Source organism: Struthio camelus, chromosome 1, assembly GCF_040807025.1.
Source record: "Struthio camelus isolate bStrCam1 chromosome 1, bStrCam1.hap1, whole genome shotgun sequence".
Taxonomy (NCBI): domain Eukaryota; kingdom Metazoa; phylum Chordata; class Aves; order Struthioniformes; family Struthionidae; genus Struthio; species Struthio camelus.
The window spans coordinates 102633321-102657011 of NC_090942.1; the positions used below are offsets into that span (position 1 = coordinate 102633321).

Genomic DNA, 23691 nt, shown 5'->3' on the forward strand with positions numbered 1-23691 from the left:
ACATTGCAGTACATATTTCATTGATTGCAGGTAGCATCCTGCTCAGTAAGTCCACCGCCTGCTTTTTGGTTTTATTGATGCTTTTCTGTGTTCTGTTAATAATTTGCATAAACACAAATCTTAGTATCTAGATTTAAAAAAAAACTGTGAAGCTAACAAAAAGTAGAGTCAGTGTGCTTGTTAGTGCAAAGTAGACTAGAATCATAAGAAGTCATGACTGTACTTGATGAAGTTGACAGGTTGGAAAGACATGCTTGCTTATGTGAAGACTGAGAGTTTTATCTTAAATTACTCTAGCTACACTGTGTACTGAATTTGCTGCCTTAACGTGGGCAAGGTGATAGCTTTATATACTAATGACAACCCCACTTCCTACAAAAAGCTAGGAATTGGAATGGAACAGGAGATGGCAAGAACAGAGAAGGAATTCTTCTATAAAGTAGTTGTATCACAGTTATTAATTGTAGAGTATCTAAATCATTTAGCCTTGGCTTTCCCTGCAGTTTCTTTTGTTGAGAAGGATTGCCAAGCCCTCTCCCCTACTTTGTTCTGCTTCCAGTTTATGAACTCTACACATGGGTAGCCAATGTTCTGAGTATATAACGAGCTATGTTTCTTCTCTTTTAAACAATACATGGCTTAAATAATCCCGATGAAAGTGGATTGATATATTAACAGTTTGTCCCAAGGGAATTTTTTTTGTGTAAATTTGGCCTGATGAGCAGCAGTTCCAAAGTCATGTGTTCACTCAAGTATAGTCTTCCATGTTTTGTTGAATCATATTTTTTTAAATAAGGGATTCTTCCACTGATTTAACTATATCATTACAAAATCTTAACCAGTAAGTGTAATGGTACTGCTATAAAAGGCCAGTAGCTGTGTGACATTCGGAAGTTTGACACCAAATGAAGTTGTGCATGCTCCACATTAGGTCATCTGCCCTCAGGTTTGCAGCAGTGTAGTGGTACTGGTGTATGTATCCTTACACACTGAGGGCTGGCAGGCCCTCCGCCTATTCAGTAAAAGTGATGAAGCGTATTTCTTCTTTAGGTAGCATGATAAATCTACACATAAAATTCAGGTTACCTCCTTGCTATGAAAGAAGTCTTCTCTTTTAAATGCTGTATCACTTTATTGGGCTTGGGATGTTTCAGATACATTTTTGTTGCTTAGAGATTAAGATTATACCATGAGGCTGAGCTAGCTAGAAAAAGGAGCATTTTTGTTTTTCAGACTAACAAGCTTTTGACATATCTGCTTTTATTTAATTGGTAGTGATTTTGGCCTGATGTCAGTTGAATAGAGTAAGTATTCAGACTGCTCATAGTTACAAAACTGTCTGAAGTGTGTGCACAGCCATGTTTCTCAGAGCTGCAGCAAAAATGAAGCAAGGTTCAAAGCCTTTTTGGCCTTTAGAGCCATTTACTATAGATAGAAACTAAGACCTCTTGACTGATCTTAAGAAGTAAGACACTGTCATAGACCTTGAGAACCATTGTTGTGCGCGTGTGTTTAATTGTTGAAATGTTAAAAGGTTAACACATAGCTGTAACCAGACAGGTTCAGTATTCTGAGGCTTTCAGTATTGCAGCTTACATCTTGTCGCAGGTTTACATCTTAAAGAGCAGATTAAGTAACGGTTACAAGAGATGACTCTGGATTATCATCGTTTTCTAAATATATGGGTAATTGCAATTTAATGATACAAGATTAAAATATAGTGTGGAGTATCTAAAACTGTGTCTATTTTCTGGGATCTCCTTTTATTTTGTAGATGTGCATGGTCATACAGTGTCATTACAACCTGAATCTTCCAAGGCAAAGTGCAACGAAACATTTTATTAGACTGTTACTTGAGATTGGTAATATGGGGAGAACAAAGTCAAGATTTTCTGTGGCTGGAATTGGAGAGGCGTTTGGAAATTGAGATAATAGGTGCCCAGTCTATGCATCTCATGAACTGGCAGCACAATATTACTTTTTTAAAGTTATTGTGACCATTTCAGCTGTTCTGTTTCTGTTACTTTCTAGAAATTATTGACTTGACGTTCCTTCTTTTTGTAGAGTTCACTGTTTATTGAAATCATTTTTTTACTTCGAAAAGTAAGCCAACTCTTCCCAACTCTGGCAAGCAAAAGATGATGTCTGTGACTTTTTTGTAGTTTTAAAGAAACCCAAAAGGTGGTACCTGGCAGACACTTCTCAATCTATGCATTTGGGAAAGCTTCCCAAGGTCTAACTTGTTGCGTTCCATGCAGAATTTGAAATCTTTCACCAACTTTGTTTTCAGGGACCCCTCCCCTGCCTCCATGACCACAGCCTTTGGGAGTTTGCTGTGTGAGTGAAAGACAAATGATGGAGGCCAGAGGAAATAGTGTAGATGTTTGCTTTTTACTAAGAGGGTGGAGGGAGTGCTTTTAAAATTAGAAGAAAGAACTTCCAAAGTTATTTAATTTGAAAACAAATCTTAACAGTGAGCTAGAAATGGATGTAGCTTACGTCCCTGCACTTGAAGGGGGTAAAATTTTATCAACCCACTTAAAACGATGTACTCTCTTCAGAATCTTTTCTCATAAACTCATTATGTTTTTCTGGGATTTAGTGTTATCTTATGCGTAGTAACTGGCTAAAAAGAATAGTGTCCTTGCCTTCTTTGTAAGGCTTGGTATTGACTTGATTAAGAGGTGCTTTGAAGACGTAAATTCATATAAAGCTTTACATCAGAGTAGCATTGAGCATTTCTGTAGTTGGCCACATGGCTGCATAACTGTACTAGATGTTGTTTTAATGTTGTTCAGTGCTGATAGAAATAAACACAAGGTAATTCTGATCTAAAGTAGCAAGGGAATACTGTGAGGGCTAAACACTAGTTGATCTCTTCTTACTTTGGCATCAGTTTACAGCCTTGCCGATATGATCTCTTTGTGAAATCTGACTTCTTATTTGCTCAAATTAATTTGTGATGTCTTGAGTGACTACTAGAAAAATGAATCTCAGGCTTATAAATTATAAAGCTAAGAATTTAAATTTAGTAATCCATTAGAGAAGGTGGTGTTTTGTGGATTTATTAGAGTAAACAAAAAAAAATTCCTTTGTATGTCTTAACTGTTGTCTGTCTATATCTGCTTCAGTGTCTGCCTCAGTTTCTATGGACAGAGTTGGAAAAATGCATGTGTCTCTGGATGTTTGTTCTTCTAACCTTGGGATTAATTTTTCACACTCTTCATTAAGTACTTAAATTTGAAAATGCTAGCTTCTGATTCTCACCATGATCTTCAAGTCAGTGGTTAACTTCAGTCACTTTTTTTTTTTTTTTTTAAAAAACAGAGAGCTTTAGGATATGCCAAACTTGTATTTTGCTACTGCACTGCTGTGGGACCTATGTTTGATCTCCATGCATCATTTTGAAGTTAGCTACAGAAATCTTGCTCACATGAGTACCAGTAGTAGAATGTGATCTCCTAAGTTTCTCTGAAGCTTATTTCTCTCTCAGAAGGTATAATTTGTATTTCTGAAACAGCTGAGATTTTTTTGCAATGATTTGTGATGTTCTAGAGTTTTTGTGTAACTGCTTGAATAAATATACTTTATACATTTTTATTAATGACTCAAATTTTGGGAGCATCATTGAAGTTACAATGTGTGTTATGTGACAGATGTTTTTAGTTACGTTTTTGAAAATCTCTAATGCTGGTTTTGTGAAAGCTTTTAAAGGGGAAATCGCAAGATGTAATAATTAAATTTACCTGTGAATCAAGGAATACCATAACTCTTTGAAGCAGATTAAATTTGAAAATTAACCTGTCATTGTGTTCTATATTTATGGAGTCTTTCTCTGCCTGAGTGGTGCAAAGGGGCTTATTCAATTTACTGCCAGTTAGCACTTTCTCTTGGGTTTAGTACTGTGCTGCTTGAGACTGAAGTGCTTCTGAGCCATATTTTGAAAAAGAAGATCCTACAAATTACTGGTGGTAGGCATCAAATCTTGTTTACTCCTAAGCTGAATGCCAAATTAATGCATCCAGTTCTGTTAAAGATTACATACCTGCAAAGAATAGTGTAATGGATTAGGTGGTGGAACTTTTTCCTTTCTCTCCTGATGGGAAACTTTCTAAGTCACTATAATGCAAAACTAGATTGTGGTATATGTATGTAGTATGCTTGTCTATTTTAAGTCTGCTTTTTGAGAGAGTTCACAATAGCAGCAGCCGATTAGCAAGCTCTTTATTTGCAGACTGGTAGACTGAAGGAATGGGTGCTTGGTGTTCCATTAACATTATAAAGTCTGTATTCGTATTCACCTACTTGATTCGTGTATGTTTATTCTCCTTAACTTTTGTGCCTGTCATGCTTTTACCTTTATCCAGAGAAGGTATCTCCCTGCTGTAAATACTGTCTCTTCATTCCACTTTTGGAAAAAAGACAGATTTCTGGGATTTTAATCATATGCCTCTTCATCCTTCCCTCCCTTCCCCGTTAAATGCTGCTAGGGAATTTGCTATTTTCCACCATAAAGCTTTGTGGGATGCTGTTAAGCATACTTTTTCAGGTCAAAAAAGTAACGCGCACTGCTAGTGAACAAGAAGGAGCTCTCTCTGTCTATTGGTACGGCCTACTGAATTAGCCTTCCGCAAATCAGAGACTGGAATATTGGTGGTGGCAGAGAAGAGAATGATGCCCTGAGCTTGTTCCTTTCCATCAAGAAAAGAAATACTTTTGTAGCAAAAGTTTCTTTGGAGAGATTAGTGTGCCTTGCCTTTCAACCAAAGCCATGACTGTATATTGGCAAAGCTTAGAGGAGAGTTCTAATAATGCTGTTTACTTAGTAGCAGTTGGTACAGAAGGATATAGAGGTTACTTGAACTGTTTCTGTCTTTAGGATGGTAGCTCAGCATCAGATGCAGCAAGTTACTCTGTTGGCACACATCTTTATTGATGTTAATGCGGAATAGCCACCTTGCTTTGTATCATCTGCCCTTCTATAGGTACTAGTCCTGTTATATGGGGTAAGAAATACTCTGTGTGCTAATACTGATTATTCAGCTTAAAGTAATTAGTCAAAGGAATAGAGCTGAATACTTTTAGGATTATTTTTGTTATCTAGCTTCATTCTCTATTCCCTTCTTCCTAGGCTATAAGATGTCTTCCACATTGTATTTATATGCTTTTCAGGATCTTTGTAATGTTTTTCCCTTCCACTTCTTTGGAACTTTTCTATGGGTGTACTGTCATACTTCTTGTTTGCATTGCTAGTTCTGCAGTTTTTTAGTGCCTTTTCTTAACGTTTAACTTCTGTATAAAAAGAAGCATTTTGAGTTTTGCATGGAAAAAATGTGCCAAGATTCCTCTAACTCTTTAAACGTTTAGGTTTCTGTGCCTAAAAATGGGGATCTCTGTTGAATAATGCCTCTGTATGATTATCTACATTTGATAGCGTTTAAGAGCTGCTTGTCACTCAGGCTCTTTAAGGTTAGAAAAGACAGACTTACTGAAGTAAGCTATATAGTTTAGAATAACCAGATGCTTGTTAGATGACAAAAGATCAGAGTAATTAAAGGTCTTTTGGTTAGCAGTTATTCAGGTGAGGGAAATAAGTATTGTAGTTTGTTTACTCGAAACTCAAATTTTGTTTTACTAACATCACTTGTGATCTGGGCGTGTGTATTCATGTGTTAATTTACAAGACAGTCAACTGTCTCTTCCAAAACATGTAAATATGTATGGAATTAGCTCTTTGGATAGCTAAATGGAATGCATATATCGAAGTGTTGTTCCTACTTCAAACTAGCAGAGGAAATAAGTCAGATTTCAGTGACCGAGGGCTGGGGGGGGAAAGCATTTAGCTTTAAGGGTAGAGCTTTGGCAGAAGCTTGTCTCATAGGATGTGTCATACTGTTGCTGGGTGATGTTTTTTCTTTTGCCAGAAGTTTAATGATGTTTGATAGCTCCTTATGTAATATTTGCATGTGAACTGCAAAAATAGTAAAGCTATTACCTACATCCATCTTTTAGTTATTACTTTAAAGTAGTTTTAAGTAATGTGTCTATTAAATAATGATTTATGTTGCCTTAGAATCTTAGGGCCTTTTCTGCCCTTTATTTGAATAATTAAATCCTTTTTAATAAAGAAGTAGTTAGCTTGATTGTATGTGGAAACAGAACAAAATGCTGCTCATACTTGAAGTAGGGTAAAAAGACAGTAGAAAGGTTTGATTATTTTTTCAGACGTTTCCAGATAGAGTGAATTTAACATTACTCGTGCTCTGCTCATACTCTTCTAGAACTGAATATCCAAGCTGCTTTGGTACTTCTGCTGGACAGACAACCATGTTAGGTGTTGCTTTTAATTATGATGATTTTTAATTTTCGGGTAACTTGTTTTTTAGGTCCCCCTCCCTTTTTCTTTGCTTGACACTTTAAATCGTGTTTTCATTTGATTCTGTTCTGTCCACCACCATACTTCTTTATTCTCTGTGCTTTTTGGATAACTGTATAAGCAGCAGCATTCACAGAAGGGTTGTGGTTTTTATGCTGTTGTGACTTTCTTAGTTAAATCTTAAAAAAGTTACGGGAGCAACTTCATTTAAATCCTAGTCATGACAGAACTTTAAAACTGGAGGTTGTGTGGGTTTGTTTTGTGTGTGGATTTTTTGTTGTTTTTTATTTTTTAAAAAGTTGTAACAATCTTGCATAACACTTATGGTTGGGTTATGAAACTTAGGTTATAACCTAGGTTATGAAAGTGCATAACACTTTCTTTCTTGCATCTTACACATTTGAGAATAGTCTACAGTTATTTGCAGCGATATAATTTGTTTCAAGTGACTGGGATACCTGAGAGGCAAGGAAAATGAGTTTTTATATTGGTTTAGGTCTTTAATTACTCCCTTTTTGTTTTTGAGTTTAGCTGCTTTAGGAGTGTGCTCTAATGTAGCACTTTAAACACTCACTAGGAGACTTTTTTTAACAGGGAACTGACCACCTTTTGCCATCAATGGGACGTGTTTGAATCCTATATATATTTTTTCTATTGAGTTACTCAAACATATTAAAGAAGGAGTAGTAGTATGCTGACACAGGAAGAAGGTGAAGTTGAATTGAACAGTTTTAGAGGAAAAAGACAAAGATGCTTCAGTCTCCCTTTCAGTCCTCTGTATCTAAACTGAATGAGAAAGGGATGACAAAAAGACACAGTTTGTGCATGAATGGTGGTAACTTAAAAGGTAAAGACTAGGAAATGGGGAACAATGCATTAAGAGCTTAAGCATATGACAAACTGCACCCCCAACTGAATTCTTGAGGGAGTTGTTGCAGAAGAAAATCTCTGAAAATGAAAACTCGAAAGTAAGCCATTGGTATTCCTCTTGACTGGTTTTGAGTGTGTATGTGTGAGGTGACAGGCAGGGGGAGTTTGCAGTGAATCTTAGGCAGTTAGTCTACAACTCAAACGCATTTACTGTCTGAGTGCTACTGTTGTGGTGTCTTTCTTCATATGCTGCTTCTGGGACTTCTCTGAAAGGGTGGTGGGGCCTGTTCAGGGAGCTGATGAAGACAGTGACTGATGGATTCTTGGGAGAGGATACTGTCCTCTGCCAGGTAGTTCCTGAATTAGCTTCCCTTGGGTCAGATGAGTGCTATTGATGCCGTAAGAGCAAACATCAGGACTGTGCATCTTTTTACAATGTATGAGCAGCAGACCTGCACCTTTCAGAGACTATGTCTAACTAGATCCTTAGTATGAGTCTTCCTTTTGTTATAATGTTTTCAAGGACTCATTTGCAGAAGCAATATATAGACGTTGGTATCGGAATCTTATCAAAAGGTCATGAATGTCGACAAAAGAACAAGGTGGGCAAATACAGTAACTTTCTCCTCTCTGAGCAATTTCAGTTCAGCTAATTTATGGTAGTTAGTAACTTTCCATGGATGTGTTTTTAATCTCATGCAGTCTCCTTCAACTATGTAAACTTCCGGCATGGGCAACATCCCTGTAGTAGGGAGCTCCACAGCTTAATCTCACGTTGTGTGAAGAATCACCTCCTTTAATTTGATCCTGCTTGCCACATGCTTCAATGTGCCTGCCCCCCGAACTTGTCATGCCTTTATAAGTGAAAGTGACCTAGTTTGCTTCCTTGCACAAAATCTATTCCATTACTTAGCATTCACTACCTTTCTTTAAAGCTTTTCCAGTCTTTCTGTATCCCCTTTTAATATAGGAATGAACTAGAACAGCATGCAATTTTAAAGATGGGGGGTGTGCTAACTCTTCTAACATTTGACTTGCTTGCTTGACCACTGCTGGTAAGCGCTGAGGTGATTGTCTCATGAAAACATCTACCATAACCAGACAATGTAGGTGGTAATTGTCAATTTGAAGGCCATTATATTAAAAATGTTTTGATTGTTTTTTCTCAAGTATCACTGTACGCTTATCTGCACTGAACTTCATTGCTCACTATTGGAAATCCTTTCTGCAGTTCTTTACAGTTAGCGCTTTATGCTACTGAGAAAAATAATAGTATCATCCCAGAATGTTGCCTCATTTTGTTCTAATTTATGAACATAACTGTACTGTGCCTCTCAACACAAAATGTTGCAGAATGCCATGGTGAGAACTGGTTTGTTGCTACCTTCATCTTTAACCTATTAGATGCTAAAACTACTAAAAGGACCTTCTCTGCCTGCTTCATTTCTCTTAAGGTGTTTGTGATTTCCTGCGGAAGGGACTTTGTTAAAAGCATTGCAGAGAACTTGCAGTAGGTATGTGAGGCAGTGTTTCTTCCTCCTTGTAAGTGGAAGAGAATTTATCTACAAGACTGCTAATTCTGTTCTCAGTTGCGTTAAGTATTTGCTGCATTAAAAGTAATAGGTTTTCAAACAGGAATTATTAAAGTAAATTTGGCAGGAAGGCAAAATATGACTTCAAAATACAAGTCAGTCTCAACTGTTGGTAGTAAGGAAAAAAACTTACTGGTTGTGTTATCCATAATTGCTTTACTTTGAAACAGCTATTACCAAACTCTTTTAGAAATGGGACATTGGTCTATGCATGTTGCAATGAGCCTTAAAGCTGGTCACCAAGCTGTGGAACTAACAGTGTAGGCCCCTTAACCTGGGTTTTAAGTCCTGCATTTAGCTGATGGGGAATTTGACAGATCTAAGAGGGATTCACAGAACTTAAAGGTGACAGAAAGAAATCCTGGAGAGGGATATAGCTGTGGGGGTTTTGTTTGTTCGTTTTAGTTTTTTGTTTGTTTGCTTAATCTATGCTTTGTTAGTGATCCTGGTTCTTGAGGTAGATGCCCATATGTAACTAGGGTTTGCGATTTTTAGCTTTCTTGGTGCCAGTTATACCTGCTCTTTCTGTATGCTTTGGAGTGCCTCAGTGTGTGGGGTTTTTTTTTGTTTTGTTTTTTTTTTTTGAAACATGGCTGATGGCATGGTGTTTCACTGCGTGCCCACTTCTCACTTTCTCAGGTTTAGTTAGGTTTTGTCAGCTGAAGAAGAGTGCCCTGCGCGGTAGAGGGTGGCTAGGTTACTCTTTTCTGCTTCTGTTGAAGCTGTGCCATTGTGCTGAAAAAATATGAGAACAGTAAGTGAGCAAAAGGAGCCTGACTATAGTGCAGTGAGATGAGCTATGTGCCAGAAAGTGGAAGAAACAGGCTTTTCAATCTCTGCTCAGAGTGCTGTCTATGAGTTGCATCTTGGCTGTTGATTAAAGGAGGAGAGCAGACCCAAAGCCCTTCCTTTCTCCTTACTGGGGGAGTGCAGTATAATGACTTGCTGAACTAGTGGGTGCCTCTACCAACACCTGTTTCATAGCTGTGACAGCTGTGCTTCATCCTGAACTCAGTGCTATGTGTTTTTTATGTGAAGCTCTCTTACTAGAGTGGGCCCTTCAGAGGACTTAAGTGTGGGAACACCTGTTTAAGAATATCAAATGGTGCCTGGTCCTTGAACTTCTCCCAGTGTGGGCATAGGCAGTACCAGAAAGGTAGGCATTCCTGCATTTATTAATGAGAACAAGATTGACTGGATGACCAGGCAAAGATTTAACAGATTTCTCTGTTCAAATACATATATTTCACCTTTCTATTCCTTTATAAATGGTGATGCCGTTCCATAACTGTGGATCAAGATATGATTAGCCTTAGAACTTACTTATTTGATCCAATAGCAAGCAGTGACTGTGTGTTAGTATTCTCACCTTTGCTGATACAAAGGTGAGAAGAGTATAGGCTAGTTGTTTTTCTCTTTGAAAGTCTGTTGGGAGTGGAATGTCTACATTTTATTGTAGACTTTCTAATTTGTATCTTGTTACAAAATAAAAACTTGTTTTTAAATCCAGATTGTAATAACTACTGTGATACTATATAAGAAGAAACTATTTCCTGACAGCCTATGAAAAGAATCAGCTGAAGGTCCTTTTCGGTATATTTTCTTTATACTGTAGGACATAAAGAATTTCTTCCTATGTACTTTTTGGTGAAACAGAAAATAATCAAGATTATGTTTTTGTGGAATGGGGCTTTTGTGGCTACTCTGTACAAACCCTGCTCCTGAGGGAGAAGAAGGGGTGACAAAGCAGGTACCATATTAACTATTTATTATCATTGACTAAAGAGAGTTGTTTTCTATTATAATACAGATTTCAATGTTTTTGTCATTAGGTTGTGGAAGACTATGCTGGAAGATGGCAGGTTCCTTTGCCTCAGCTTCAGGTGCTTCAGACAGCTCTCTGTTGTTTTACATCTGCCTGTGTATCATTCCCAGCCGAATGTGAGCACGTACAATATGTTTTGAGTAGCCTAGCTTTGTAAGTACATCTAATTTTTCTATTTCATTTACGATATAGACTGTCAGTGTTGTACTTCTACAATGGCAATAGAATCTCAGAAGAGAACTTACAAGAGTGGTTTTTACCAGGCTGCTTAACTATGAAGAATCAACTTACAGATGGTAAAAATTCCTGAGTGAGGATACAAAAACTCTAAGTTTAGTTCTCTTATGTCCTTGCTAACTATTCAAGTCAAGTATCGTAAGATCGTTGCAAAGGTTTTTTACAAAATGAAATATCTTAAGTAGTATGTCAAGTGGTCCCCTTATAGACTTTTCATTGGAAAAATCTCATTTTGGAATATTTGCAGACCAACCTTTGACACGTTTATAATCAAATTTATCTAATGTTTCTACTATTCCACCTCTAGTGATATAATTAGGTAAATAAGACTATTTTAGTGTTGAACAGATGAATCAACTTCAAAATGGGTTTTTATGATTGAATCCTCTCATGAGAATGACTTGTTATACAATTAATTGACTGGAAGTCATGTTCAATATGACAAAGAACTGCAGAGTGCTAGATCATACATCCTGATGTAATTCTGGTGTTTTTTTTTTTTTTTTTGATGCAATAGTAATTGGCCCTTTTCCATGTGTGGTATAAAAGTGTCTGGGTAATGATCAGCAGGTAACAGAAGTCCCAGGGTTTTTTCACTTGCTCTAAAAATCTAAAATAAAAGTATAAAAATAAATCTTTTGGTGAGTTATAGGTCCTTAGGCCAGATAGAACTTATTTTATCCTCACATCAGCAGATGGAGACAAAAAAATGAAAGCTAGCTTTATTGCTAATCCTGTTTGAGTAAACAGAATTTATTTGTCTAGCAGGTTAAACAGCTTTCTTGCTGAGCATTGCTTTCAAATATAGTTTGATATCTCAATTTAGAATGTTGTGTCTCACACTCAGTCATCTAGTCATCTGAAATGAATGCTTCCTAGCCTTTCTCTCTTGGTTACTTGGTCAGAGGACTAGATTGCTTACCCTTTCTGCTATCATTGGGCTATTGGTACTAATTACATAGATCTCCAGGCTTTACCCTGTACACTTGTCAGTATATCTAACGTCTTAAAGTGTTGGTGAAATTTCACCAAAGAGATTTACTCTTCTGTGGTGGGGGAAGAATTCATAGACATGAAAGTAGTTATGGAATCAGTTTGTTTTTTTTTTAAATTTATTTTAACTGGAGTGCTCAAGTATCAGAGAATGAGTAGTGGTTACATCAGGTGATGATCTCTATTCACAAGTTTTTAGCACAGAAACTCATTTGATGAAGATCAAATCATACTTTTAAATGACAGAGCGTCTTTTAAAAAAACTAGAAATTCTGATATTTACATTATATTTAGGGAGGATCCTGTTTCTGAGAGTCTGAAAGTGAACTGATCGTTAAGTTCTGTCACCTTTTGTCTTCAATTTGTGTACTTGGATTTTGGAACTGGGTTTACTTACTGAAATTTTTCTTCCATTCTAGGATTAAGGAGCAGTGAGCTTATTTTTCCTTCTGATTCTGCTTGATTGGCTTAGTTTTGCGTGTGATATCCTAAAGTGATCCTGGGACTGACTTAGTTACCTGGGAAACCTTACTCAAATCTGACCTTTGAAAATTTGGTGTTTATTAAGTCCTAGTTCTTAGAGAACAAGAATCTGCCTGACCCCATATTGTCTTAGTCAAATAAGGTTTCCTTGGTAACCAGACAATAAACTATTAAAATCAGGGACTATTGCATTCTCTGTACTTGTTAGCCGTGGTATTCATCACAAATGAAGCAGCATCTGTACTTGCATTAACCTCAGTGGCTTTTAATAATGATGCCAGTACACTAGTGTTCCTGGGCAGTCTTCTGATGCCTGTAATATCTGAAGAGATGATGTGACAAATTGAAGCACCGTTGCTATGAATGGGTAGATGTGGGTGTGTAATGCTGTAGACTGTTCTAAGGCGAAAGGGCCATGCTGGAATTGGCTACAGTAATTCTGCCTGAATGGAGGCTGGTGACTAGGAAACTTCAATCTTTTGATAGCTTCCTTTATTAGTTTGATAATAGTGTGAAGCAGGTGCACTGATACGGAAGAAGAATGTAGTTTATACTTGTTAACAGTTGACTGTTTATGTGCAGATTTTTGTCAATATTCTCTTTAAATTGATTAAAACAAACAAACCAACCAATGCATGCATCACTTGCTAGAACTTATTTCATCTTAACTGATTATTATTTAAGTTCCAGTGTGGTAGCTTTCCAAATCATGACAGGACTCAAGCCTGACCTTTACTGAGAGTGAAATGTACTGCATGATTCTGTTTATCAACATGAAACGAGATAATGTGTTTTCAGAACAAAGTATTTTACTTGGGAACTTTCTTTTTTTAATTCCCTACTTGAGTTGAGATTTGAGGTCCTCATCTAGAGAAAAATCTTTTCATTGAACGTAAGACTGCAAAAGTTAGTGTATCTGAAATTTACTAGGTTTGTTTTTAACATAATTTATCACTGACTAGGAAAGAACTTAGATGAAATTATGCTTCCTTTAAATTATACTCCATTATGATAATCTTTCATTATTTCCATAGTTATTTCCCATACAAACCTTCCTTTTATTTATATAAATATTAAGGCCTTTTAATCCACAGCATTTCTGAAAATGTTCTTGAGAGAAAACTTGAATTAAATCTACTCTTTAAACTCTTTTGGATTTGCTGTATTTAAAAACAAGGCGCTCTGCTTTATAGGAGTGCTTTGGGTGTTACTCAGATGTACTGAGGGTATGAGATTGACTTTAATTTGAGAGGTAATTGCACAGTGAATTTAATTATGTAAAACTTCTAGTTCCTTATCTAGCTGTTTGTGAAAATCTACCTTTTATACTTCAACAGATGTTGCGACAAAAAACTAAATGCTCTAGTCAGGAAAGAAACTGTCATCAGTAAGATCTTGGGTCAAAAGTTATAATCGGAAGAGTGCTGAAAGTTCTTCAGGAGTTCTCTTCTGCCTCTTTCCTCTCTGCCTCCTTACTCTCCTTGTTCATTTTGTAAAATGTCTGGAACGCTGTTAAGAAGAAAATTGTTTATATTTTCTTCTGTTATGAGATGGAAAGCCTTTGCTGTTCAGTCGTGTTTCTAAAATGCCCTCAGTGCAAGCAGTTGTGATTTCAGTACTGTATATTCCTTCGGCTTTGAATTATCATCGTTTTCCCCCTCACAGTTGCTTGTTTTTTGCCTGCTGCTCATAACTATCCCAATTAGCAATTTCAGGTTACGTTACTGTAATGCTTGATAGTTAACTTTTTTCCAAATAGCAATAACATTTCTCAAGCTGAAGGCAAGAGCAATGGCAGGTGCGCTGGAGCTGTCTGCAGATCTATAAGATGCAGCTACCTTGATTTTGATTGAAAAGAAGAAGAAGAAAAGTCAGACGACTATTTTAAGATGATGGAAAACATGGAAGCTGTAGTTAGATTGATACTTTATTCAGCTTGAATCTAGTCTCATGCTGAGCACTTCAATCCTCTTCTGCTCCTTTATCTTTTGCCTCTTTTGAAGACACATATGCAAGTTCCTGTTGCTGCACATGAAGCTGATGTGCCTAAAAACTGTCTGTGGTGAAGTTGGAGTTTTATCAGTTCATTTGAGTGTCATGCGGAAGGTGACTGTAGGTCTATTTGCATATTTCCACCAAATCTATCTTTGCAAATAATCTTCAAAGGCTTTTGTTGGGATATATGAAATTAGTAGCACCTTTAAACTTTCTCTTCCCCTCTTCCTAGAGAGACTTCAGTGGGCATTACGTCAGGACAGATTGAAATGGCCTAAATGTGTCAGTGAAAGTGGCTTATCATACTTGAAAATATGAATTGTTGAGGAAAATTACTGTTCTTTGAATGTTGTTCCTTATATATGGTGCACACGCTAGTAGTTTTTCAGCTGTCCTCTTTCTTCTACAAAATTACTACCTATCTGACAAGTTCTTTAGTTTTTTGAAGAACGTTCCCTTTTGTAACGGTGGATGGGGAACTGCAGTATGGATGATGTTGTGGTTATTGGGAGAGAAAAGCAGGCAGGTACTGTGAGGTCTTGAGGTTAGGACAAAGGTGTGTGGGGGGGGGGGTTTAAACATGGTTAAATATATTTTACTGTTGATTTGGACTTCTTAGGTAGTTTATCTATAGTTGTGAATGGATGCTACTTGTGATTTCATGCTTGATGAAAAATTTGCTTGCGGGGGAAAAGTCTTAACTGCTGAAATCCAGCTCAAGTGACCAACCTAAAGCTTATGAAATATGAGTAGTGTTTCAGGGAGCCTGGGCGTTAGCCAAATTTTTTAGTGACTTGTGTTGGGATGGGCAAGGGTCCACAGCTTATAAGAGTTCTGTTTTGTTTTTAATACTATGAAGAACAATAGCACTGTGATTGTTTTATTTTTGAATTAACTTTTTTTTTTTTTAGTTTGGTTGACTTGTCACTACTTTTTTTTTTTTTTTTTAGGAGTTTTTTTGAATTGCTGCTGTTCTTTGGAAAGGATGAGTTCTATGAAGATCCTTTGAAAGATATTTTAGGTTCAATCCAGGTAATGTTGCTTACTTTCCTATAAATCTTTGGTAATATTACTTTAGTACAAGAAATTTTTTAAATTAAACCTGGATGAAAGATGCCATTATAGTGAAAGAAGATAGTTGCTTTACTTATATATAGGGAATTTGAAGCCATTTATTCTTGCGTTCACCATAATTATTTGTATTTGAATCTATCTGGACCAAGTAAAATGCAATTCACTTTCTTTGTAGTACTAGTCTTTCTATTAAAGACAATTTTGTGCGTTTCCCATATAGAAATGGGAAGCCTTCTGCTGGTTTATGCCTAATCAGAGATTACTGTCATCCAGTGCCTTGTAACAGTTCACAGCATGAAACCTGAAGTTTCCCTCTGCTGTTATAAACTAACCTTGAAATTAAAGCTAACTTTTAATGAACTCTTCAAATCAGCATAAACTAGCATTGGTTAAAACTTCTAAACTCTTGCCTAGACGGGGGTAAGTTTTTGTGTGGTTAGGTACACCTACATCAGAGCACTGATCCTGGCTTTAAAAATTTAACCTTTTTTGCCAGATAAGCTTTTCAACATGGATCAGTTTTCTGAACTGAGTTCACTGCATGGAAACACAAATGCTTGTGCCAGCATGAGAAAGAAAGCTTTGTGGTTTGGAAAGAAAGGATGAAAAGGAGGGTTGCTTCTTCTATTATGCTGATAATGAAACTGCATTTTGAGAAATAGCTATCCCTTTGTTATATTTATGTTGATACCTGTTTGCTACTGCTGCTTCAAATTAATGTGTCAGCACTACTGATGTTAATTATCAAAACAGCAGCAATTAAGTGTATGATTAGAATTAGTTGAAGAATGGGGTCAAGGAGTGGCTTTAGCAGCCCTAAGAGTAGGTAAGGCACCTTGCATAAGTATTACATGCCATCTTGGCAGTCTCAAGTGCCTTTCTTCAAAGACAGCGTATGAACCAGACGGAGATCTTGAGGAAAAAGTATGATGTATAGTACTTGCTTCTCTGCTTTTGTGGTATAACTCAACTGCCTTACCTTTTAAACAATGAATGCATTAAAATATGTCTTTACATGATTTTCTTAACAAGGAATTTCTGAATCTGTTGTATAACCACAGTGATAGTGAAAAGCATTGTTTCAGTTACTTAATCGTCCTTTACTATTGGTTGTACTCTTCTAAATATAACAGAAGAAATTGAAGGTAAAAGAACTTACAGCTAAAAAGGGTATCTGAAGCTGTATGTGAATAGAAGCCATCTTTCAGTTGCAGTTTTATAGTCATTTTAGCCCTTTTGGAAACAACAGATTAAAACCCAAAAGGAACAATTAAAACAACCAAAGACAAATTAAAACACCGTTTTATCTTCTTTTGAAACTTTGGTATCTTTTTGGGCTGATTGATTAACAGTAATGTTGGTGTTTTCACCAGCAAATAACAATAGAAGGAATCTTGGCATATATGAAAATAACTGATTCCAGATTATTTTAAGCAAGCGCTGGAAGGCATACGTGATTTATGCTATGTAGAGCGTTGGATAAAAGAGATTGCATGGGGCCCAGTGACTCATGTGGATTAATTTAAATTTTCCCCTTAAAACTCAATAGAGTTTGGACTCGGTCACCAGATCCCGATTCCCACTGTCAGTATGCATAAATTGATCCAGACTAGCATCAGGTGAAGATTTCTCCCACAGAGTATGCCACTAATACCTCCAAATTCAAGGAAAGATGTTTGCTTAGTGTCATACAAATGGCATGGTCTTACTGAGTGCCAATAGAGGACGTTCACATTCTGGCTTCCACACTTGCATATTACTGTTTTTAGAGAATGAAAGTTGTTGCTTTAGGACTTTGTATAGGCCTAATCAATGTAAGACTTCAGAGGCTGAATTGTTGACTGAGAAATATGTAAACATATGTGGATTTTCTTGTTTTAAGTCTTTTAGGTGGTTTAACTTTATTGTTAGACATCTCTCTTTTCTAACTTCATGCATTTATTTTTCACTCATAGGAATGTCAGAATCTTCTAAATAGATACAGAAATATGAACCTGGAACTAGTGACTCGAATTATCCGAGATGGTGGACCATGGGAGGACCCAGTATTACAAGCAATTCTTAAAGCAAAGCCTGTATCACAGGAATTAGGTACTTCATTTACTACATGAATTTTTTAGAGTACTGAAAAATGTGTTGAATTATGCATTATTCATATTAGGATCAGGTGTTGTCATATGGTGTTGGTCACTAACCTTTTTTTCTTGTTGTAGCTACCCATCCTTTTTTTATTAAAAAGGAAACTGCATTTTTTTGCTTGTAGTTTAAGTTTACTTTTATAGAATAGTGATAAGATTACTAGGCTATTGAACTGTCACTTATAAAATGAATTATCAGATCAAGATATTGAGCCCCAAAAGAATACACAGAAAGACTTGGCTGCGGTTAGGCTGCTGAAGTATCATGGTGAGTGGAGGTCCTGATGTGTAATTTTGTCTCGTGGTGCTCTGACTCATTTATTTCTTGTTTTTTAAATTGTAAATAGTTGAGTTTGGGGCTTTTATTTTCCCAGTCTGTTTAGAATGAGGTCTATGACTGCATCTGACACTTTTTTTTTTTATTGTTATTACTATAGTATGTGTAATTCCTCCATGTGGGGCTAGGAGAAAGAGTGCTGTTAAATTTCTGTTAAGGCTTCAGAATAAAACAGCATTTTCAACAGTGCATGGAAATATAGCTAACCCAATTGTCGTGGAAGTTCATAAGAGTAAAAATGGCAAATATCCAAACTATAGTAAGTAAGTCTTTGCTTAGTGATTTGTATTATATGAGAGGTTAGTAATGTTCACAGAGGACCTCTTTAAATGTGTCTCCACTTGATAGTGACAGAAAATACTCTTTTTAACTATTCTCTTCTAGTTACCATTATATAGTGCATGATTCAAATTTGTTACTGTGTGTTTATGACAACATGTTCATTCTACAGTGGGAGGAAGAGGCCCGTAAAGTCAGTATAGCTCAATGAGCCACCTCTTTAACTACAGAATGTGGTTTAATAACAAGTTAATATGATTAAGTGGGAAATCCTTGATAATTGTTTTGTCTCTCTTGTTGGGTAATCACTCAAGCGATGTCTCTCTTGTGGGGTAATCACTCAGGCGACATAGTCTGAGTAGTCGCCTACTTGCTTTGTATCACACTATTAACTCTAGAAGTTTTGGTGATTATGATCTAACGCTAGGTCTCAAATGGAAGATCGAGTTGTAATCCAAAAAAACTAATAATGAGAAGTCCCAGGAAAGAAAAAAGTACTTATGACTTGATAGTAAATAGAACTGTTCTGTTGCGTCTCCATGTCTCCAGCAAGGAATAAGTTTAGTCTGTTTCCTTGTAACTGTTGACTTCCTTTATCAGCATGAGGCCTCTATACAGTGAGTAACAGTTTGAGGATCTTTACTGAGTTTTAATCTGGCAGAGCAAGAATGACCTGTAGTCATTAGATGATCTTTGTTTCCTTTTGTTGCAGGCTACATCTTCTTCCCCTCTTCTGAGGTATTCTTCATCCTTTTGTCTTCAGATTTACACATGCACCTTTGTCATATCTCATCTGTAATGACAAACATTTTTATTATTGATGATATTTTTTGGAAGCTTTTTTTTGTCTCTTCCTCTAAAATTGGGTTCTCCTGAAGTTTGACTCAGAGCAAACATTTTATCTATTCTTCATAGGCTGACAGGATTTGGTGTATATTTTAAAACTTGGCCATATTGTTCTCTCAGGGATGCTATTTTAAATGAGGAAAACTGTTATTACTGAATCGCCAGCCATTGCTTGTGAAAGTCAAATTGATGATATATTCTATAGGAACTACCTTATCCTATCTTAGATTCATTAGTTAGGCGGAGAAGGCTAGGCCAAGACAAAGCTTGTCGTGCCTGTTCGCACGTGAATTGAGAACATTTTGAGAAGACTGGAAAGGAAGGCAGTCTTTAGTTTTAAAGAAAAGTAGCAGGGTTTAATCTGACCCTTAACTTTCTTGAAACATGGCAACAGTAAACTTCTAATAGATTAGGGAGACTACTTCATGAGAGAGGCTACTGTGAACTTTAGGAAGAAAATATAGCAGACTGAGGAAAAGTTCAGATGTAAGCAGTTACTTAGTTTCAGAGTTTATGGTTGATATCTATTACTTTAAAGCAAGGGACTGCACACTCTACTTGGACAAGAATAGATGTTATTTTCCCCAAGGTGTTTCTAATATACAGCAGATTTATCTAAATGCTACTACAGTTGGCAGTTGTCTTTTGCTTTGCAGGGTTAGAACAGTTGTAAATGCCTCTTTGGAAAAAGAGGGCATTGCCCTATAGAAAGGGAGCAGAATCCTGTGAGTTGTTTAGTTGATGCTCAAGGTCTTAGAGCAGTTGTGGAGTATACAGGAGACCCATTCACTGAAAATTCATGCTGTCAGTAGTGAAATTCTCATTTAAGGAGTGAAGGGGCATATTGGCCTAAGAGTTTATAACCCAGAAAATAGAAATGGTAAGTTTAAAAAGTCAAGCAGTATTGTAGATTGCAGTCTTTCCTCCCCTTGTCTGAGGGAAAAGGACGTTAAAGTCAACTGCTATATGTACTGCTTTTCTTTTTTCTTTTTTTTTTTCTTTTTTCTTTTTTTTTTTTTTCTTAAAACCTTAGGAGATACAAGAGCTAAATATTCCTGGCCTAATTTATTGATATGAGTATCCTATAACCTCTTGGATAGAGTTTGCTTATGAAACTGATGACTGGGTTTATGATCCTAAGTATATTAATTCAAAAAAGGAGGGACCTTTATTTGCCTTTGAAGATTGTTCTATGTAATTACTTTTTCCAGCAGTTAAATGACCACTGTTAAATACTGACTTTTCTTTCAGTATTATTCTTTACTGTGTTTGTACCCAGAAGTGCTAGTGGGTAGTGGGAATAAGATCTGCTCTTATGGTGGAGCCTATAGGGTACATCCATTAAGAAATTTGATCAAAAACCTTATCACCTGGAATAATATTCCCTAAACATTTTCTCACTTGTACATCGTATTGGTAGCCTCCATAGAAATACAGATAGCACAGAGACAAACCCTGGTCGAGTATAAGGGATGTCTTTCAAACCCTGGGTCCTTTAAAATGTACATATATGTATTTAATCAAAAGCTTGTTACACAAATCTCTTTATTTCAGAGGAAATTTTACTCTTTGCTTTTCAGATTGTGGTTTTCAATAACCACCTTCATTTATTTTATTTGATTCCTTTTAATTGTTGCTTTCAGTTGCTTGTAATTTTTTATGCAGGTTCTTTTTAACATAAAAACTTCCCATGCTTGCTCCTAGCTTTCACTGACTTTAACTCAAAATCTCTCCTTCTTTGCATATAGAACACTTACACAGTGCTAGAGTGTATGCACTAAAAATTGTCTTTTTTGACTATTTCTGTCTTAAAGTAGCTATTGAGACTATAAGCAGAGGATCAGGCCATATTGTCCAATGCATTACATAAATATTAACACATTATTAACATCTTAGACTGTGTGTTACTTGACAGGATGCAAATAATTCTCAAAATAAAAGCATCATCTTGAAATTTGATAGCTCTGAGTGATATTTTAGCTGTCAGTCGTTAGAGATGCTAGAATCTGTATCATTTTTTTCAACTAGAGTTCTAAAGCATGTCATCGTCTATATATTTCACTGTTTCCCAATTACATAAGTATCGTTAAGTATTTTATAAGTATCTATCTTTCAATTGCAATAGTTTCATTAAAATTGTAGCTTTAAGTTTAAGATTAGAGTTACTAGTTCTGAAAAGCAGATTTCCAAAATCTGGGGCTAGAATTGAAAGATATTCAGGCAGTTAGATTTAGAACTGCGTCCAGCAGGACTTGGGGGGCAGGGGGCACTTTCCGCTTATCCAAGCAAAATCAAGGTGTACAATGCTACTCAAAGCAACAGCCTGTGAATTGTAGGGAACTTTTCTCCCTCCACATTCTTGCATTTTAATGGGTAAGGAGTATCGTGAGTTGTTTTGAACATTTGTAGCTATAGTGTGGAAAGTGATGTAGATCCTATACTTCAGACAATCAGCCAGACTCTAGTGCTGAGAAGGGGAGGGACTTTCTTTCTGGAAAATGTTCATATCTACTTCTAAATAGTACTTATTTTATTAATTTTTTGCAGCACCTTGTGCTGATCTACTAGGAACAAAATACTGAATTAGTTAATCATTGGTGTAAGAAAAATAACAATTTATTTCTAAGCAGAAAGACAGATTATTGATATTTACCTAAATATTTAATAGCTTCTTTGGCAGACCCTTTTGTTTTATATATTATTTGTTGACATTGCACTATAAAAACAACATTAAATTTAAGTATATATATTGTTTGGACTTCATATTCTAATTGCCTTTAAATCTTTCTTTTCTGTACAGTTAACAAATATTTAAGCTCTGAAAATCCACTGTTCTTTGAACTACGTGCCAGATACCTTATTGCCTGTGAACGCATCCCTGAGGCAATGGCTCTTATCAAATCTTGCATAAATCATCCAGATATCAGTAAAGATCTGTATTTCCATCAAGCTCTTTTCACCTGTCTTTATATGTCACCATTAGAAGATCAGCTATTCCAGGAGGTATTGTTTGTCAGTATACATTTTTTTTATGAAGTGATACATTATACTTACTGTATACAAATTGTCAAAAGGAGCATATGGAACTCTATTTTTGTAGCACCAGATGTCATAAAATCAGGCAACTAGATTGGTGTTGCTTAACTCAGTAACTTAAGCTTTGAAAAGATAAATGTAAGTAACTCCAGATCTTGTTGACCTAAATGCAATTTTTTGGTCCAGTTTGCCTACAGGTATATTCCCTAAATAACTTACATCATTGATATTTTGTAACTTCAGTCTGTTGACTATTATTTTATAATGGGGCTAGCAAAAGCACTTAAACATACTTGATGCCAGTCAGGTGTGTTAGACACTGTTTAGTCTTGTTAGCTAAACAAAGATTCTTTACTGTTGCCCCAGTATGTAAAATAGCACCCTATAGCTAAATGTGGTCATACTTTTACCACTGATAGCACTTACTGCAAAACAATGCTTTTCTTAACCTCATTTAAGAAACAGGCTACCTTTGTACCAAAAAGGCTTTCGTGTATCAGACAATTTATGCTGACAATTATGCTGATTGTTGTTACTCTAAAAAAAATACTGAAGAGCTCTTAATCTGTCTAAAGTCTCTCTTTGCAGACCAACACAAAAGTTGTGCCAAAGAAAATCCTATTGCTAGGAATTTCTAAAGTTTACAGTGGCTTCTTTAATATAACAATGTCTGATAGGTATTTGTTTCATGTTAGCAAATTTATCTAAGTTGATTTTATTTTAATTGTATAGCACTTGTTGAGGACTGATTGCAAGAGTGGAATTGAGATCATCTGCAACACTGAAAAAGAAGGGAAGACTACCTTAGCCTTACAACTATGTGAATCGTTCCTAGTCCCACAGCTCCAAAATGGGGACATGTATTGTATATGGTAAATACTTTATTTCTGGTGAAGCAGCTTAGCAGATAATAAATGCTTATTACTAAAAAGAAAGTAATCTTAACTTTGAGATGTAGCTGAACTTTAAAATACCAGATAAAAACATTCTAACGTGACATTTAAACGTTCCGAATACATCTGTTATGCCTGTTACCTCTTACACAGTCCTGTACAGTGGCAGCCTACATAGTGCTTATTAACTGTTTCACTTATTCAACACTTAACTGTTTCAAAGTAACAGAAGGGTGAGTCTTTAGATACTTTAGGCTGTAAATGCCTATAAACATAGCAATTATTATTTAGCGAAGTGTAACAATAAGCCGCCTGTAGACTCTTTGGCACTGCAGATATTTTGCTGTCCAGCTACACGACTGTACTCATAACCAAACTGTTTCATGTTAGAAATGTGTCTGGAAAGAAAACTTATTCTGAATCTATGCTATGAATTATGCAAATTATTACTTCATAAACAGAGCCACAAGGTAAATGGTATCTCTCTATAAAAGATTTAAATAAGAATGTTTTTGTACACACAAATGGATAGTTGGACGTTTTTAGGGTTATATATACTCTCTAAAGAGAATTGTCAGAACAAACTTCATTCTGAGGTCTGAGAGATGTCTAAGAAAGGTGATCTTATACAACTTCTGTACTTAAAGTAATGTATACATGCATTGCTAAAGTATGCTTAATTGGTCTAATGTAGTTGAGGCAAAAAGCTCAGTCAGC

At 36.1% G+C, this 23691-nt stretch overlaps 1 protein-coding gene across 3 annotated transcripts in view; it reads left to right on the forward strand.

Moving 5' to 3' along the window:
• Positions 1 to 23691, forward strand: part of ZNF654 (zinc finger protein 654) — a 37647-nt gene that overhangs the window by 1173 nt on the left and 12783 nt on the right. Inside the window, exons 1-6 of one of the 3 annotated variants that reach the window (XM_009675244.2) lie at positions 10454 to 10588; positions 10671 to 10816; positions 15322 to 15403; positions 17401 to 17536; positions 21846 to 22048; positions 22814 to 22953. In XM_009675244.2, the coding sequence (XP_009673539.2) occupies positions 10523 to 10588; positions 10671 to 10816; positions 15322 to 15403; positions 17401 to 17536; positions 21846 to 22048; positions 22814 to 22953 (773 nt within the window). In that variant the 5' untranslated portion in view covers positions 10454 to 10522. Of the gene's footprint in view, positions 1 to 10453; positions 10589 to 10670; positions 10817 to 15321; positions 15404 to 17400; positions 17537 to 21845; positions 22049 to 22813; positions 22954 to 23691 lie in introns of those variants that run through there. The other 2 variants (XM_068908970.1, XM_068908980.1) reach the window with 2 other exon arrangements.